Source organism: Nomia melanderi, chromosome 9, assembly GCF_051020985.1.
Source record: "Nomia melanderi isolate GNS246 chromosome 9, iyNomMela1, whole genome shotgun sequence".
NCBI lineage: Eukaryota > Metazoa > Arthropoda > Insecta > Hymenoptera > Halictidae > Nomia > Nomia melanderi.
This window is the reverse complement of record NC_135007.1, coordinates 15439010-15456678: the sequence shown is the minus strand read 5'-3', so window position 1 is coordinate 15456678 and position 17669 is coordinate 15439010. Positions and strand designations below refer to the sequence as shown.

The 17669-nt window shown below is 46.6% G+C and overlaps 2 protein-coding genes across 11 annotated transcripts in view; one reads left to right on the top strand and one right to left on the bottom strand.

Moving 5' to 3' along the window:
• The window catches only part of dac (dachshund family transcription factor), a 281299-nt gene that overhangs the window by 16859 nt on the left and 246771 nt on the right, over positions 1 to 17669 (bottom strand). For all 3 annotated transcript variants that reach the window (XM_031989689.2, XM_031989688.2, XM_031989690.2), the window contains one exon: positions 381 to 527. In XM_031989689.2, coding sequence (XP_031845549.1) covers positions 381 to 527 — 147 coding nt within the window. The remainder of the gene's footprint in view (positions 1 to 380; positions 528 to 17669) is intronic.
• LOC116432589 (uncharacterized) overlaps positions 1 to 17669 on the top strand; it is a 316706-nt gene that overhangs the window by 112067 nt on the left and 186970 nt on the right. For all 8 annotated transcript variants that reach the window (XR_012999343.1, XR_012999344.1, XR_012999342.1 and 5 more), the window contains one exon: positions 15576 to 15692. Coding sequence is in view for 3 of the 8 variants with exons in the window: in XM_076370527.1 (XP_076226642.1) it covers positions 15576 to 15692 (117 nt within the window). In the remaining 5 variants the exon portion in view is untranslated. The remainder of the gene's footprint in view (positions 1 to 15575; positions 15693 to 17669) is intronic.

Below are 17669 nucleotides of genomic sequence, written 5' to 3'. Positions count from 1 at the left end.
GGAGGAGGAGTCGCGACGATGATTCTTGGCTGGCAAGGGAGAGCGGGGGAGGGAGGAGAGGAGAGGATTCTCCCCGGCGGCTGGGGGATAAGTAAGGAATCGTATTCTGCCGGGTGTCAGGCTGTTTGCTCTGCCTCGGCGAATTAATTAATTTATTCCGAGATCACCCGGTAGCCCCGGGGCTACCGAAGATCGGCGCTGGAAGAGAGCATCAGTTTCAACGACGATCTCCTACGCGCTCGGATCCTCGGAGCGAGCACGCGCGAGAGGTCGCGCCTTCGTCTTCGGGAGCTTAATGCTCCTATCCGCCTCTTTCTCTTTCGTTCGTTCTCTTCCCTCGGTTCCCGGTTTCCCTCTGGCTTTCGGTGATTCGTACTCACCGGTAATCGCTCTGACTTGCTCCGTGGATGCCCCCGTCGCCTTCAACGCCTCCTCGAGCTGCGTGCGCCTCTTGATCTCCAGGTCCAGCTGCTCTTGCAGACGTTTCCTTGCTCTTCGCTCCTTCTTTAACCGTTTCTGGTACAACACTGCGGACAGAGGAACGTGATAGGTGAATCATTCAGTTGGTGTACGGCTCTTTGGATAAATGTGTCTGTTAGCTTCGTTTCTTAAGTACAGTTCAGTTTGAAGCTAGCTCCACAGATAGCACCGAGGAATAATTCAATGATGCTGTAACAATTTCAATATCAAATATTCTATAGAACTTTAACATTTGATGATGAGATAAAAACGATATTCCTTGAAACTAACTCGAAGGGAAATCACAAGTATATTGAAGAACAAAGCTATTTTATGCCAATATTCCACGTATCAAGGCATTGTACAAAGTTCAACATTAAATATTCAATTTTATAGTTTTACCGCGTCAAAGCAAATAGTGACTGAGAGTCGCCTTCCGAGTGCAACTTCGCCGAAGTCTCTTACTATAAACCTTCATCAGAAGAATCCACGTTACCAGATGCTTAAACAACAAAGGAAATGTACTCCTCGATCAGTAATTAAATCATTCATGTACAATTAGCATTCCAAATTCGAGAGTTTTCTCAACGAAACGTCGACATTCATCCCAAACAATACTAAAGCAACGATACCGAAAGCCTGCAACGAGATTCGACGAATCAAACTGCGCGGAGAGTCCAAGGGTCAAAGGTGCGAGGTGTCACGCGATTCCCCTCGTTCGGGCGTCCGTTCTTCGGGGCCCAGCGCGAGACGGACACCTGTCAAAACGACTTAGCGGGACGGGACCGGCGTTCCTCGTTCCCCCCAGGTGGCGGAACCCCGGCGCGGTCCAAGTCCAACGAAATTATCTTGGTGTATCATTCTACCGCGGGGGGTTTCACAGCCAGCGCAGGGGGCCTGGACCTGCGAGCACGCGTCTAAGCGGGGGTCTGATCGTCTGCTCGGCTACCGTGCGACGCCCGGGCCCCGCTGATCCGCGTCGATCAATCGGCGCTTATCGATCGATCCGAGAATCGGCTACCACTCGTTCATCGTGCTATCCGAGACCCCCTTCGACCGGCTCCTCTTTTACACGCGATCCGCGAATGTAGCGTCGGTTTCAACCCTTAGTAGGATTATGTCGGCATTTCGAGATGAAATGTTCAGATTTGGAACTGAGTCGTGGAATAATGATTTAGTTAGTCGAAGAGTAAAGGAGCGCGTAGTTTTCTTTCTGTTAATTAAGCAATTGATATATAATTTAGTATCATTGTTGTTTTTGAAGGTACTGTTTCAGTGGTTCCTAAGGATTGAATGAATAATTAGAGCGACGTGTTAAGTTGTAATTGAATGAAATAATTGCAGTCGAAAGTTGCTCACTTAATTCGTTTTCCGATGAGGATATAGACATTCTATGAAACTGAGTAGTGAGACAATGTATATAAGTTGGGAAGAAGTTATTTTGTAATATTTAATATACTATGTAAAATTGAATGTTATATAGGATTTTGTGGTTATGTTATGTCAAAGGAAAAGGAATTGTTGGAGCAAGTGGTTTGTAAATGTTGAAATGAACCGGTTGAAAAGATGATAACCAAGTTATCAATAGATTAATTAATAATAACCGATTAACCGATTTCCTCTTGCGCAATAGCTTTTCGCAATTTCACGCAAGGGTTCTCCATGGCACACGTGAAAATGCGATCTCAAGAGGAATACATCTGACACGGTCAGACGCATCCTCTAAGACAAACAGATCGCGGATCGGTCTGATCGTTCGTGGCCCCAGGTCGAGCCGTCCCCCTTTCCCCGTCCGGTTTAATTATTTTCCATCATTGTGAACCGCGGCGCGTCCGGCTATTGTGTCTTGCCAGGTTAACCCGCTCCCGGCACTTTTGACTCGATCTCCCGCGAACCCGGGCTTTGTTGTCGAGACGCCTCTATCGACAGGATCCCCGTTCAATCGCGATCGCGATCGCGTACCGTGTTACCGCTCCTTCCGCGAAACGGTGCTTCCAGACATCTTTATGGTTGCAATTTCGTGATCGAGGATCTCCGCGATTTCTGCCCGAAGAAGCCGAATGGAATATTCATTTTTTCTTCGTATCAGATTGCTTCATTTGAATGGAAATCTTCTGAGACTGAGTCTTCGTTGAAGTCATTCTGAATCTTCATTCTCTCGTTATTAAAGGACACTTTCTTTAGCTAACCAATTATCCAAACAACAGAACATTGACATATTAGACAATCTAGCTTGAAGGTTCCTAGCTAAGTTCCCAAAAATTAAAAAAATTCAAATGTCAAACCTTGTCCATGGTTCCTCAAACTTGTCTCCAAACAACTCAAGTACCCACAATTTATTTCGTCATCCACAAACCATTCGATTCTATCTCTCAACATTCTCAAACTCCCTTCATCATCTTCCACCTTCAAACGTCAAACTTCTAAACAATTCCCTCGCCATAAAAATCAGCTTCATTCCTCCATCAACAAACCATTCGATTCTATCTCTTATTCTCAAACTCACCATCTCCCACCTTTAAACATCAACCATCTCTCAACACGCTGAACCTCTCCTCACCCCCCCTCGAAACGTCAATCTTCCAAACGATTCTGCCCCGAAAATCAGCGCGATTCCCTCATCCGAAAAGTATTCGATTTCCATGTCTCACCTTCAAACATCAAACTCCCAAACAATTCTACCGCCATAAAAATCAGCTTCATTCCTCCATCAACAAACCATTCGATTCTATCTCTTATTCTCAAACTCATCATCTCCCACCTTTAAACGTCAACCATCTCTCAACACGCTGAACCTCTCCTCACCCCTCTCGAAACGTCAATCTTCCAAACGATTCTGCCCCGAAAATCAGCGCGATTCGTTCGGCCGAAAAGCATTCGATTTCTATCTCTCTCGGCGTCCAGGTGCTCCGTCCTCTCCGTGGAATAGGTTCGCGAACGACAGGTAAGGGAAGGCGAGGTAAGGAGGCACGGACTCGAGAGGAGGGAGGGTGTCGATGGAGAGAAAGCACGAGAGGGTGCGCGGAGGAGGGAATCGCCGCGCGGCCGAGGGGTCGAGGAGGAACGCAGGGCGAGGCGGGCCGGTGGGAGGCGGCGGGCGGAGGGGGGGGGGGGGACACACGAGAGTTCCTCTCGACGGCGGGTAGAGGAGCGGCCGGTGGGGTACACACGAAGGGGGAAGCGGGGGGCGCAGCATTATGATGCAAAGATGGCGCGGCTGCGGCACCCTAGAATTAGCTCGAGCACTCGCCATTGGCCGCTCGGCAAACCACTCCTTCGGTAACAACCGACTGCATACGTTGCATACTAAGGATACACGCGAGCCGGCAGAAGAATTGCCCGTCGCGCCGGGCCCCCTGCTCTCGGGCCCCGTTTTCCACCTACGATCCGGATCGACCGAGTTTCTCCTCTTCTGCCCTCTTCTCTAGCTTCGACTGTGATCTCCAGCTCGATGAAGATTCAGTTTTCCCGGAGTTCCCCGATCGTTTCGGGAATTTTGGAGGATCTTTGAATTCGTTAGAGGCTCCTGTCTTGGGTTTGATGTTAATCGTTTGAGTGTTACGAGAGAATTGTACGCGATCAGTTTGAGGATCCAGGTTGATGTCGGATGTCATTGGTTGGAGCTTATGGAGCAACCCTTACGCAGCGGACGTTAACCCTTGCGGTCCGGAGTGCTCTTGGTTTCTCAGTTTGAGGTTCACGTCGACGTTAGTTCATTCTGTTGCTTGATATGACGCTCTATTTATGCGAGAATATTTGGGAGAATTGGAATGTACCTTTAAATGGTACAATTGTGGTACTACAAATATAGAAAAGATTGTTAAGGGTAGAGGTTGCGATGAAATAGAATGTCGAGTCTCAACATAGGACTGCTAATTAACACGTTGACTGCCACGAGAATTTCGAGCGTTTCTTTACAGCAAGAAGTATTCCTTTACAATACAGGAAAATAGTATTACAAATAATTATCAATATTTCCTCATTACAGTGCTCATATTACACTATTACCTAGCCTCTTGCGTCACCGAATACTTTGATTCAATAGCAATTCTCTTGCAATTGTTTTCGAGCAATTCGGAAGCTCCGGTCACCGGTGACCACCATGGCAGTCAACGTGTTAAAGAGGCAAAATCAGTAAGCTATCCTCTGATACTACAGATAGAAAACTACCCAAGATACAAAGATCGCAAAGTCTAATGGATGTTCCATTATTCCACTATCTCCTATACCAACACATTCCCCAATCCGACCGTAACCAATCAAAGCCAAGACGCATCGCGAAACTATCCCCGCCTCTCCGCGTAAGACGCAGGGCCGACTGATTTTCCATGGAAAGAAGCCGAGAATATCGCAGCTTCAACGACCGTGAACATTTCGATGCTCCACGCAAGGGTTGACGCGTAATCGGATTACGCTTCCCGTAGTGGTGCGTCGCGCCGAAAGGGCGAAGCGAAAGAAACCCGCGGTCGGGCTCGTGAAATCAGAACCGGAGCGGCCAGGTATCGCGACCGATCGAGCCGATGAATCCGCGGACGAGTGGGAAGGGGGTGAAAGGTAGCCGGGAGAGGAGTCGGGAAGGCGACAGGCGGCCGGGGCGAGGGGGCGAGGCGAATGCTCCATTAGATAATGCAGTGGAAGGCGAAAAAGAGCGCGGCCGACGCGAGGGGCAGGGTGTCCCTCTCTCTCTCTCTCTCTTTTTCTCTCTCTCTCTCTGCCTCCCCCGTCGGAGACGTCAAAATACATCAGCTACCGCTGTGCGTTCGCTCAGAAATCCTGCGGCCGCTGTCCGCGCGGACTCCCCACGTCGAAGAGCTCTCGGACGCGTCCGCCTACGTTTAACGCTCGCCGATGAGGAGAGGAGAGGGACAAGCCGATACAGGATCGAGAGGGAACGATATCGATCTCGTCGTGACCGGCACTGTTGGGATCTTCGGGAGCCGAGGTTCTGAAAGTCGAGTTTTCGACGTCGAATGTTTTTGGATGATTTAGGACTCGATGCGAGGAAGTTTAGGTGTTTTGTCGGTGGTTTGCGGCGTTGAGCGGAAGATAACATCTGGGCTACTGTCGGTGTTCAACGCGTTCCGGCGTGTACCACCGGTGGCTCAGTAAGATGCAAGTGTTGGCTCGTTAGACGTGAATTAAATATGTGGCTCGTGAAGTGGTTTGGTAATTGGGAAACATTGATATGTTGTTGGGAATTAATTTACTTGTTGATCGGTTCAATAGTTTTGTAGATTTTGAGAATTCAGTCGCCAAATCGGAAAGAGTGGAAATTATAGAGCTGGTGTGAACGTGTTAATACTAGAACTACCGAGCAGTTAAATTGACTTTTTGAAATTCCTCTATAGTCTTCAGTTTGCGTATTGTTAAATCAATTTCTTGAATTTCTCAAAAGAACCTCTGTTATCCTTTCGATAATTGCAAAATGAAGAAATCAGGAATCATTTTGCCCCGTCTGGTAGGTTTGGTGTTAACCAGTTAACACGTTCCGTGTCACAGAAACTTTATGTTTTGCTTATGAACTGAGTTTTTCAATAGAGTAAGTTATATTCAAGTTTCTATTTTAGTGTTGTTTCCCTATTTTATTAAACACATATATTTATTCCTAGTTCTCGATCACTTGAGATCCACCTCTTCATTATCTATAATATAGTAATCACTATATACATTTGAAAGAATCTTCGCGCGAAGGGTAACAGACACCGTTTCGATCGTGCGTCTCCTGAAATTTCCAGTTCTATTGTCCCGGTAGCCGCAGAGACACCGCGTCTTTAACCACTAATAAAACTCGCCGGCAGCCAGTCCCTAAAACGGCAATCACGGGGAATCAGCGCGGCCCGGCCGCGTAAACAATCGGGGGTGGAAACGCGTCCGGCGAATCCAATAGGGAAACCCGCAGAAACTAATATACAGACCGGTCGTCTTAACCCGGGCCGCGTTTAATACACGAACGGGCGGTAGGGGTGGAACAGGCCCGCCGGGAATAGCAATATGATTTACATTTTGAGGTTATATTGACCATTCCCGGCACCTGCAGCACTCGCTCGTTCCTAGCCCGCGGCCCGGTACCGGCGATGACCGGGACTGCGCTTAAGAAAAATTAATAACACCCCCCCTCGAGTATCCTTCCAACCATCCAGATAGTCGACGTCGGATCGCTTACCGTCGCAGTGACGGAATGATGGAGATCCGCTCCTTGTACCAATCTTCGGATTCAACGCGGGTTTTTTAACGGATGTTTTAACTTTTCCCTTAGAACACGAAGGTTTTTCAGTGTTTTAATCATTCCTTTTGTTGATATTGAAACTGAAAATCTATTAATAAGGAATCTATGGAAATAGGTGATGATTCTAAGTTGCTACTACTTTTCCACTGTAAAATCTGAACTAATTCGATTCATCTAGGTCTACCTTACACTCCTGTCAGAGAAGACTCCGAACCAAGCAGAAAATTCCATACTGAACATTCAGATGAACATTCAGATCACAATGCCTATAGATTACTCAATAACTTGCAATTTTACTTAATGTTATTCTCAAGCTACTCCGAAATCCTCTCTAACTGTCTCATCTTTTCCATAAACCCCTAACCAAGGTCACTGTCCAATGCAACACTGCAAGAAGCTCAGATTAGAACTCTCATTCCACAATACTCAGAACATACAACGTAAACCAAAAACCCAGAGTCAACCCTTTGCAGATGAACGCTGGTATTTCGGCAAAATCGAACTCACATTTCGAATATGAAGTCCGCGAAGACTTAACCCTTTGCACTCTAGAGATGACTCTCAGTCACTCGATTTGATACAGCAAAACTACGAAGTTGAATACTCAGTATTTCAAATGAAACTTCGTATCGCTGTGAAATATTAAAAAAAAAAGGCTTTGCTTAATCTATCTGTGACTTATAATTAAATTAGTTTCGAACAATGTCCATATCTCATCAGAAACTGTAGAATATCTCCAGCGAAAGACTTTCTAGAGCAAAGGGTTAATTCCCCCGTATCCCGAGAGCGAAGGAACCGCCGGTCGCAGCTCGGAATCGTCTCGCGAGCGGCGTATTTCGTCCCGCAGGGTTGTAACGGCAAGAAAGGGGGAGGCCGGTCCGCGGGCGCACTTAATGCGTAATTACGATTCATGAAGGCGGACGAGCGGCGCGCGGCGCGCGCGTAATCTTGCCCGAATACGTCCTCGAGGACTGGGGGCGAGGAACAGCCGTTAGCCGGCCGTTTAAAGGGGTTCTTACGCACCTACTCGAGAAGGCGAGAGAGAGCGGCGGCCGAGCGGAGATCTCTCCTCCGACGGACAGCATCTGTGCTCTACGGTTCCGGCCGCCCTCTCTCGCCCCTTCGCGGCCGACGTTTCTCGATATATCCATACAAAAGCCCCGTCTGTTGAATAACATTACGCTCCGCGCCGGACCGATTATAGTCGGCCCGAACCCGTCGATAGTAGTTAGACCGTGCATCCTGTGCGAATGCTAATTTCGGAGCGGCGAAGCCCGCCCGGTTGCCCGCTCGGCCGGCCCCGTCCTTCGCGGTAATCGACGAAACCGCGAACCGATGTCTTCCGGTTGGCCCCTGCGCTCCGCTTTTTCCTCCTACCGTTTTCTCGCTTCTGAGATCTTTCTCCGCGATCAATGATCATCCTATGGATTTCGGGAAACGCTTGGTAGGTGATTTTTAGATGGATGAATAGGAGGTTCGAGGGAATTCTTATGGTTTATCGTAGATTTCGCTTGTAGTTTCGGGGATAATGTTTTCAAGGTAGTGTGGTTCTCGGAGTGGTACTGTAGTTTCTGAAGCGACACTTAGTTCTTGAGGGAATAATGTTGCTGATACTCTTCGAAGCGTGGCTCGCAGTGCAATGGTCTAGCTTCGAAACGTATAGTCACCGAGTTTTTTGATACTCAAAATAATCATCAATATTCCACTATTAACCCCTAGCACTCTAGGCTTTTTTGTAATCCATCAACAACTGAAGAGGCTTCGAGGATCCTATGATCCAAAGATTCCAAAATTTCGAAATGCAAACATTCAATCATTCTTTACAAAGAGAATAAAGGAACATAATATATTAATCTACTACTAATCATCAATATTCCACTATTAACCCTTAGCACTCTAGGTTTTTTTGTAATCTATCAGCAACTAATTTTTACAGTATTCCTATCGAAAATTCGAAGTCTTCTTAGTGCAAAATTTGGATACGAGGAAAATCGAATAACTTCAGGGCAGTTTCTTTGATTCATTAAAATATTTAATATTATTCCTGATGCAATATTGGAGCCTACAGAGTTCAAAGAGTTAAAACGCCATCTCCTCTCAGACTACTGATCACATCAGGCTACAGGCAAGAAATACATCTACACATTACACACATATAAAAAAGATTGAAGGCAGTTCCGCCGTAGGGGGCGGACACTTCTGGATATTCCCGTTCAAATATCAATTTCGCGGTGACAACTTCTCGCCGACCCTCGACCGACGCTCCGTGACCCATATGGAAATGGAGATCGGTCATCGGAATCCAGTTTGCGAGTGGAAACAGCCACGAGAGGGTCAGCCGCACAGCCCCGCCGAGTTCAAGCCGGCGCGCGTTTATCCACCCTCGCCGTAAAGTCGAAAGCTTCTCGCCTTTTACGTATTATTCTTTTATCCGATCGACGGACGAGATGTATTTTCCCGCGGGGAGGAATCCTCTTTCGATTTTCTCGTCTGCTCGCGTCCCTTTTCCATCTCGATCAAGGAGCGGAGACCGGCAGAAGCGGAGCGCGTCTGCTTCATCTCGCCGCGCCTGTTTCCATAGGACAAACTAATTTATCCTATTAACATCCGTTGTGTACCTTATCGTCCGGCCGAGTTCTGCGCCGCTGTTTATCGCGGCCCGTGCTTTAGATTCGCGTTGAGAGAAAGAACTCGGCCGGCCGCGCTGCGAACACGTCCCGGGAGTTTTTTGGTGTCTTTGGGACTGCGCGTTTTCATTCGTGGCTTGTGTGTTTTAGCGAATTAAACGGTGGATTTTTGGAATACGTATCTTTTGTAAGATTCAAATGCATTGTTTTGGAGAGAGCAATGCTAAGTTGGGAAGGATTATTTCGATGGGATGGAATTATGTTTCTAAGGTTATGTTGAGAAGGAACGATTTTATTACTATAATAGTAAGATATTGACGCGTAATTTCTGTTTTCTCTATTATTTAAGCGATTGATAGGAAATTTAGCTTGTTGAAGATTTTGTATAATTCGAAGAACCTTCGGTAAAGCGTTAACGAGCTATTGCTTCTATTAACACTAGAACTACCGAGCATTTAATACGATTAATATGCAATTCCTATAAAAATTGTAATAATAGATTATTCTCAGTTTCTTCTATTTAATTTCAAAATCATTTTGAATATTCAATGCTTTGAAAATATCAATAATTGCTAAACAGAAATATCGAAACTAGTCATTTTGACTGGTAGTTCTAGTGTTAATGATGAATATTAATTTAACTCAATGTATAGAATTTCCCGAACATTAGTGCATCGGAAATGACAGTATTTCCTAAATTTCACCAGAACCTAGTGGAATTCTGGAAAGTCTAGATCTGACTTTGAAGACTTTGTCCGAACAATCGACGATCTACAGTTTAGAAATGATTTCAATCTCGCCGTGAGTCGAAGAATCGAATAACAAGGTTATCGTAGAACTGGATGACACCTGAAATCCAGTCGCGTCGGGAGAAGAAGAAACGAGCGCGCCGCTCGTCCCGAGTTTCCCCGAAAATGGCAGGTGGCGGGGTCCGATCCCGGCGGCGGTCGCCAAGGGTCCCGAAACTTGCGACGGTCGCTTGAGTTACGCTCGCCCGAGTTCTGGAACGGTCCAGCAATACGAAAATATTTACTCTCCGTTCGAGCGTGGGTCATTCGAAACCGGCCGATCCGGTTACCCCCGAGTCCGGCAGCGCGGAAACGTAATAGCCGCAGCGTTTTGCTCGCGTTCCGCTTAAGCGGATCTCCCCTGTACTCCTCGTGCCCCGTGGACGTATAATTTGTGACTGAAAAACGATCGATTCGCCGATTCGCATACAAGTATACGAACAACGATTCAAATATCGAAACAGTGGATAATGTACTGTAAAGGATTTAACGATTCGATGCTGGCGTTTTAGGGGATGACGCGTGTTGCCATTGCGATTCTCGTGATTCAGGGTGTTCGTATTGTTTGTGATCGAGAAATGATTAATTCGTTGATTTGCATACTACTGTATAAACAACGATTTAAATATCGAAACAAAGGATAATGAACTTTACATGATTTAGACATGATTCAAGCATTTCAGGGGATGACGCGTATTGCCTATGCGATTCTCGTGATTCAGGATGTTCGTGTCTAATCATATAGTGATCGAGAAATGATCAATGCGTTGATTTACATACTAGTATATAAACAACGATTCAACGAAACAATGGACAATAAACTGTACAAGATTTAGACATGACTCTCTGCAAGCATTTTAGAGGATGACGCGTGATACCATTGCGATTCCCGTGATTCAGGATGTTCATATCTAATCGTATACTTTCTAATCGAGAAATGATCAATTCGCCACATCGAAATGCCCCAAAGAGAATCGAGAAATCCGAACAATCGAGAAACAAGCTTCATACGTCTCAGCCAAGATCCAGCGCCTTAGGGTATGCTACGCGCAGCCATCGCTACCGCGTCTCACAATTCCAGATAACTTCGGCCGAGTTTATTTTCTCACTGAAAAGCGATCAGATTACAACATCCTGTCACGTCGGGCACAGTCGAAAAATCTGAGCAAACGAGAAACGGACTCGAAACGTGTCGGACACGACTCGCTGGCAGCGTCCTAGGGGATGATGCGCGTTAGCATCGCTGACTCGTCCCGCGGCCCGGGATAATTGTTTCCGAAGGTAGCAATCCCGTGCGTGGCGAACCGAGGAATATATTAATTTCCTCCCGATTCGTATTACATTATCGGTAAGTATGATCGTCGATGGCGCTCGATGATAGGGTCCCGGGCGTGATAACGCAGTGTCCGCGGCGCACGTTCGTCGGTTAACGGGAGCCGATTGACCTCGCCGCTCGTTTACGTCCAAGGACTGGTAATTACGCGTTACTACGATCTTTCAGGAAACTTAAATCCCTCGCGAGGGCGAGAAAGAAACGGGCGGGACGGCCGAACGGAAGAACGGGGCGTCGAAGGGGGGGAGAGGCAGGACGCGGTTCTCGACGGTGGGGGATCAGTATCAGCGGCAGTTTCTTTATCGGCGGCCGGCAGCGCCGGTTTTCGGGGGTGCGCCGCCGATGGGACGCGTGTTTTATTGCCCGAAAACCGACAGATATCAGGATTATGTGTTCCTGTCGGCGTAGACGTCGACGCGTCCCATCGATACGCTCGTCGAAATCTCCTGACAACGGGAAAGCGGCTCCGAGGGAGATGGAAATAGAAAAATACGGCTACAGAAGGGAGGATTCTCTTTCGGTCGAGCGGATGGCGAAACCTTTTCGGAACAATCGCGAATCGGAGGAGGTAGAACAGAGAAAATGATAAAGTATTCGCTTTGAACTCTTTGAACTCTTTGAAGACTTTGTAAGCTCCGAACAATTAACGATTTATAGTTTGGAAATGATTTCGATCTTGCCGAGGTCGAAGAATCGAATAACAAGGTTATCCTAGAACTCGATGACACCTGAAATTCAGTCGCCTCAGAACAAGGAGTTCTAATATTAAATATTTTAATGAATTTTAAGGGAACTACCTTAAGATTATTAGATCTTCCGAATATACAAGGATTGCACTTAGAAGGGAATGAAAGATCTAAGAAATGTTATAACATTGTTAATTCTCAGTAGGACTACTATCAAAATTACTAGGAGTTGCTGACATATACAAAACTATGTGTGCTTAACATTTCCTATCTTCAATCCATCCACTCGTCAAAATCCCACCCTAAGAAAACTCGCACCACTCGCAACAGTAGACGCTAAACAAAACCCGAACACACAAAATTCATCACCGCTTCGATCGAGACCTTCCAGTAGTAAGAAACCGTTCGATCCGCAATGTTTCTATTTGCATTATTTCCTTGCGCGAATCCCGGCCATCACAAGCGCCGACTTTCCAGCCAGAAAATAATCGGCCAGCGGGGAGGAGAAAGGGCGGTCCGCGGAGGGTGGCTAGGCGAATCAAACGAATCGCGTTAAATATAATGGCAGCGACGCCGATGGCAAAGGCGGCGGCGGCGGCGGTGGCGAGCGGGCGAGCGAGCGAGCGACGGTGCGCTGGACTCCGAAAAACGCTCTGCGCTGGATGGTTATCGTGGTAATCGCGGGCCCAACTCGGGGCCCGTCCCGTCCGGCCCGGTCCCGATGAAATAAGACGAGAGCCATCTAATGCCGGGTTATTTTTTTAAATGGCCCCGGCCGAACGGGACCAGCCGTGAAACGGCTCGGGTCCTCTCCACCTGTGTAAGCCCGTCCGACTCGTCTCCGTTCCTCTTCTTTATTCCCTCCCCGCCGGGGTGAAACTATTTTGACCTTTTTCGCGCGTAGACGATCGGGCCCCGGACCGGGCAATTTCGTACGCGCCACCCTCGCCTCGTTCGAAAGGTTTCCGGGCCTATTCCTTCTTCCTCTGCGTTTCGAATCTCTATTCAAGCTTCTTCAGGACTCGCCCTTCTTTCTCCTATCTTTTTCCTCCTTTTTCTCCTCCGCCGATCGTATCCCCCGCTTTCGCCGTGGTATCTTTATTGCCGTTCGATCATAGTTATTATTGCCGTCGTCCCTAACAGTTAATCCGAATATTCGCGATCCAGATCGATAAGGTTTCGGGATTCCTCCGGCTGGGATGTTTGCTCGGCTAAAAGCCCGAGCATTGTAACGTTTCTCCGCCGCCGCGGGGGTGTTCCGTGTTCCTCGCCCCTCCGGCCGACGATTATTCGAGCCTTTTACAGTGATTCCTCTGCGAAGGCCTTTTTTTCGGTTTTCTGCTTTGGGAATAAAGAAAACAGAGTCGTTGGGGTGGAGCGCAGGGCAGGAAGCCATGGGGACCCCGTGGAGAAGTGTTTCAGCGATAAGCTCGGTTTCCGCGTTTAATACCGCCACCCCCTGCGAGCTGTTCCGCGTTTTCATCCCTCTGGGAGACATACGGTGGCTTAATGGTGACTTTTTTTCGAGAGAGCCGATGCGTCGGTGCGTAGTGACCGTCGATGGACGCGTGTAACGCTTTTTTCTGGCCCATCGGGCTCGGCGGAGATTGAAGGGACGATTAGGCTCGATACAGTGTTGGTCTTCGCTTGGTTCGATCGGATGTTACGTCGCTCGGCCGCTCGCGGTACTCGTGTTTGTGTTTGTATGGTTCCTTTATTTATAGGTTCTGTCTATATCGTTTCAATTTCTATGATTTCCTTAGCTATAATTTCAATCTTTATAATCTCTTTATCTATAGCTTCAATTTCTATTATTTCAATCTTTAGAATTATCTTACGTATACTTTCACTATCATTCTAATTTCCACAACTTCCTTATCTATCATTCCAATTTCTATAATTTCCTTATCTACAATTTCAATCTGTATAATCTCCTTATCTATAGTTTCAATGTCTATCATTTCAATCATTAGAACTATCTCACACACAATTTCACTATCATTCCAATTTCCACAACTTCCTTACCAATTCCATCTCTACAACTCCAATTTCCCTAATTCCCTCACCCACAGCTCCAACATCCACAATTCTTTTTATAATTTCCTCATTAATATTTCCAATCTCTACTTCCATTTCCATACATTCACTCCCATAGTTTCCATTTCCAAAATTCCTCTTCCCACTATTCCCACATTCGTCTACTACACCTTTCTATCGCTGCACTCCATTACAACCTTTCTATTCCCATTGAATCCCCATCGATTCGCGGTTCCGCGACGTTTCCCAGCACACCCTCGCCGACAGAGTAAACGGAACCGAGAGAAGGGATGAGGAAGTCTTTCCCTAACTTCCAGGGGTACGTTAGGGGTGGGAGGAGCAGGTTCGTGTACGAATTAAATTCTTAAAGTTCCCTCCCATGCATGTGGGCGAAGTCGCATTCCGCGAGTCCCCGAGACATCTAGAATCGAGTTACCTCTCGAACCACCCCCCGCCCCCGCCGCCGTTCTCCGATCTCTTTCTTTCTCCAGCTACTCGGGGGAACCGATATTAATTCCCATAAATTTCCTTTCAACGAGTACGGATATATCCCCGTGCCTCCGACCGCCCCCCGACCACCACCCCCGCGGGGTTCCTTGTGAAGCGAAGGATTGTTTGCCTTTTAATCCGAGTATGCAAAGAACGTTATTCTTCTTTCTTCGGTCTTTGAATGGGCTGGGTAAAGCGAGCTTGAAATATTCAAGGGAACCGGGAAAGTGGAGAGATTGGAGTTCAACGAATGACAGTGGCTTGTTTTGACTATTGTAGACTGGCGACGGTTGATATAGAAACACGTGAATCTAACTATCTATATATAATAAAATTCTGAGAATATATCTATATTTATAAATGAGGTAAATCGGACATTGACTTGATCTGTTTATTGTAGATTCTTATTATGACAATCTTAGATATAGAAACACGTCCAAATATCTCTAGAAATCTAGTCATCTATATATAATAAAAATCCACAATTATACATATATGAATACCTCTATATTTACACATATCTATATTTATAAGTAAGATAACAAATCCGACAATGACTTGATCTGTCTGTTTCTATATCTAAGATTATTATAATATTAATCTACATGTTTGTTTCTATATCTAAGATAGTTACAATATTAATCTACAATAAACACGTCCAAATATCCCTACAAATCTAGTCACCCATATACAATAAAAATCCACAACTATACATCCACGAATACCTCCACATTTACAGCCAGAAAATAAACTCTAAAGAATTTAACGATTCGACGCATTTTAAGGGATGACGCGTGTTACCATTCTGACTCAGGATATTCCTGTCAAATCGTATAGTTTGTAACCGAAAAACGATCATATCAGATAAAAATCCACAACTAGGACGACTGCCTCTACATTTCCAACTAACACAAATCTCAATGTCCACAGCAACCAGCCGCGACGCGAGCAAACGACGCACCCCCGAAGCGGCACGAGGCACCCAAAAGACAATCAAGAACCGAGGACGCGTCCGACAGTCGCAACTGAAGAGCCTCGCGGGCAAAGGTGAGTATCACTTGCCGAGTCTCATTCTCTAAAAAAGCGATCTCCGGCCGACTCGTCCATTCAGTCGGCGCCGCAAAGGGAATTCGTAGGCCGCTCCCCCGCCGGTGGAACGTGGAAAGAGAGAAACTGCCGAATGTACCTTGCGCGAGACACGCGGGACACGTTGAAGAGAGAGAGGAACACAGACAGAAGTACCGTAAGGGTTGGCGTTTGAATCGCAGACCGCAGGCCGCGGTCGTACTCTTTTCTTTTCGTTCGTTTCAGTTTCTGAAGTGGCCACTCGGTTCCCGCAAAACGCTCGCCGACCGAACGTTCGCGGCCGACCCGTGTTTATACAATGTAATGGCTTGTGCCAGCATTGTCGGCCGGTATCCCGGGCACATCACGGGCCACTCGGCCCGCTCGCTTCGCGATTCCCTTTCGGCATTCGTTTGGCACTTTATCACGCCCCTAGATTGCCGCATTAAACATCCAGCAAAGGGAATTTCAACCCTCGCCGACCGCTAACCGTTCGATTCCCGCGTCACGCCCCCTTGGCCGCGACGATTTTTCTGTCGCGCGGAGAGCCGGTCGTTCGGTTCCGATTAATACGGGGATCATTATCAGTTTGAGTGTTTGTAGAATGATCGCGGGTCGCTTGTTTGACGCGATAGACTTCTGAGTTGTACTTTATCAAACCTTTGCACTCGACAGTTTTTCAATGGAAATATTCAACGTTTTCTGACGAGATATAGATAGTTTCATTGAACTGTAATTCATAGATAAATTAAGCGACGAAGCTGTTTTATTTAAATACCACATAGCAATACAAAGTTTCATTTAGAATACTAAATATTCAACTTCATAGTTTTACTGTATTGAATCAAGTGGTTGAGAGTCAAACTGAATTGTTCGGATGGAAATTTTCAATGAGATCAATTTATATTGCTATATACAAAAACTCAGATATATTGTTATGCAATGTATTTTAAATAGATAATCAGTTTGAATCAAATTTCATATTTTTCTAAGTACTGTAGTAATTAGCAAAATTGCATAGCTAAGTGTCTTTACATAAGAACGAGATTTCGAGGATGTATTGAAGAAATGAAATTAAGAGACTAGAACGTAACGTCCTACGAATAGTATTTATATTATTTCAGTTTCTCTAACTCCCTAGTTACTATTGACATCCAAAGGCTTGAAAATTTGGTTTCAGTATACTGTTGGCAAAATGTTGACAATAATTGAAAAGCTTGTTTAGACACAAATGAATTCAACAACTGCATCTTTAGTCGAATATCACATAAACGTAATCATCTTATGTCAGTTTCATTCAATTCAATTCAGTGTTTCTCTACACTTCCTAGTACTGTCGCAAAATTCTGCCGTCAAAAGGTCAAACAATCCATAAGACACTATTACCAGAAACAACGGTGATAAACAATTCTCTCGCACCACGATGGAACAAAGTCCGACGTTTCGAATTAGTTCCGCGAGAGCGTCTTCCCGAGCCGACTCGCGTCACGATTTGCCGAGGAATTCAACGGTTTCCACGGGGATTAACGATCTAGCGGAATTCCGCGCGCGCCTAACGATCGTGCGAGCATTTCGCTGGACGTATCCCGTTTCCCGGCGAGCGGGAATCAAAACTCGATACCCCGAGTCCTTTGCCGAGTCCTCGGGACCACCCCCTTTGCTCCCTCTTTCTTCTTTCTGGTTTTACTCGTCGCTCCCCGTTTTCTCTCGCTTCTTCTTTGTCGATCGATCACGCGTTCAGTAATTCAAGAGGGCAAAAGGGGAAAAGGGGCCGAGCGAGCGAACGAGCGAGCGCGCGCGCGGAGAGGAGAGAGACTCTATGGAATTATGGCAGGTGGAAGACGGCCGACCTCCCTGAGCGGCGATCGCCGTCTCCAATCTACCAGCAGATATACGGTGTCGCGTTACACGCGTGGCTAACGCTATCGACCGGCGACAAGACGGGGCGGGCGGTCCCGC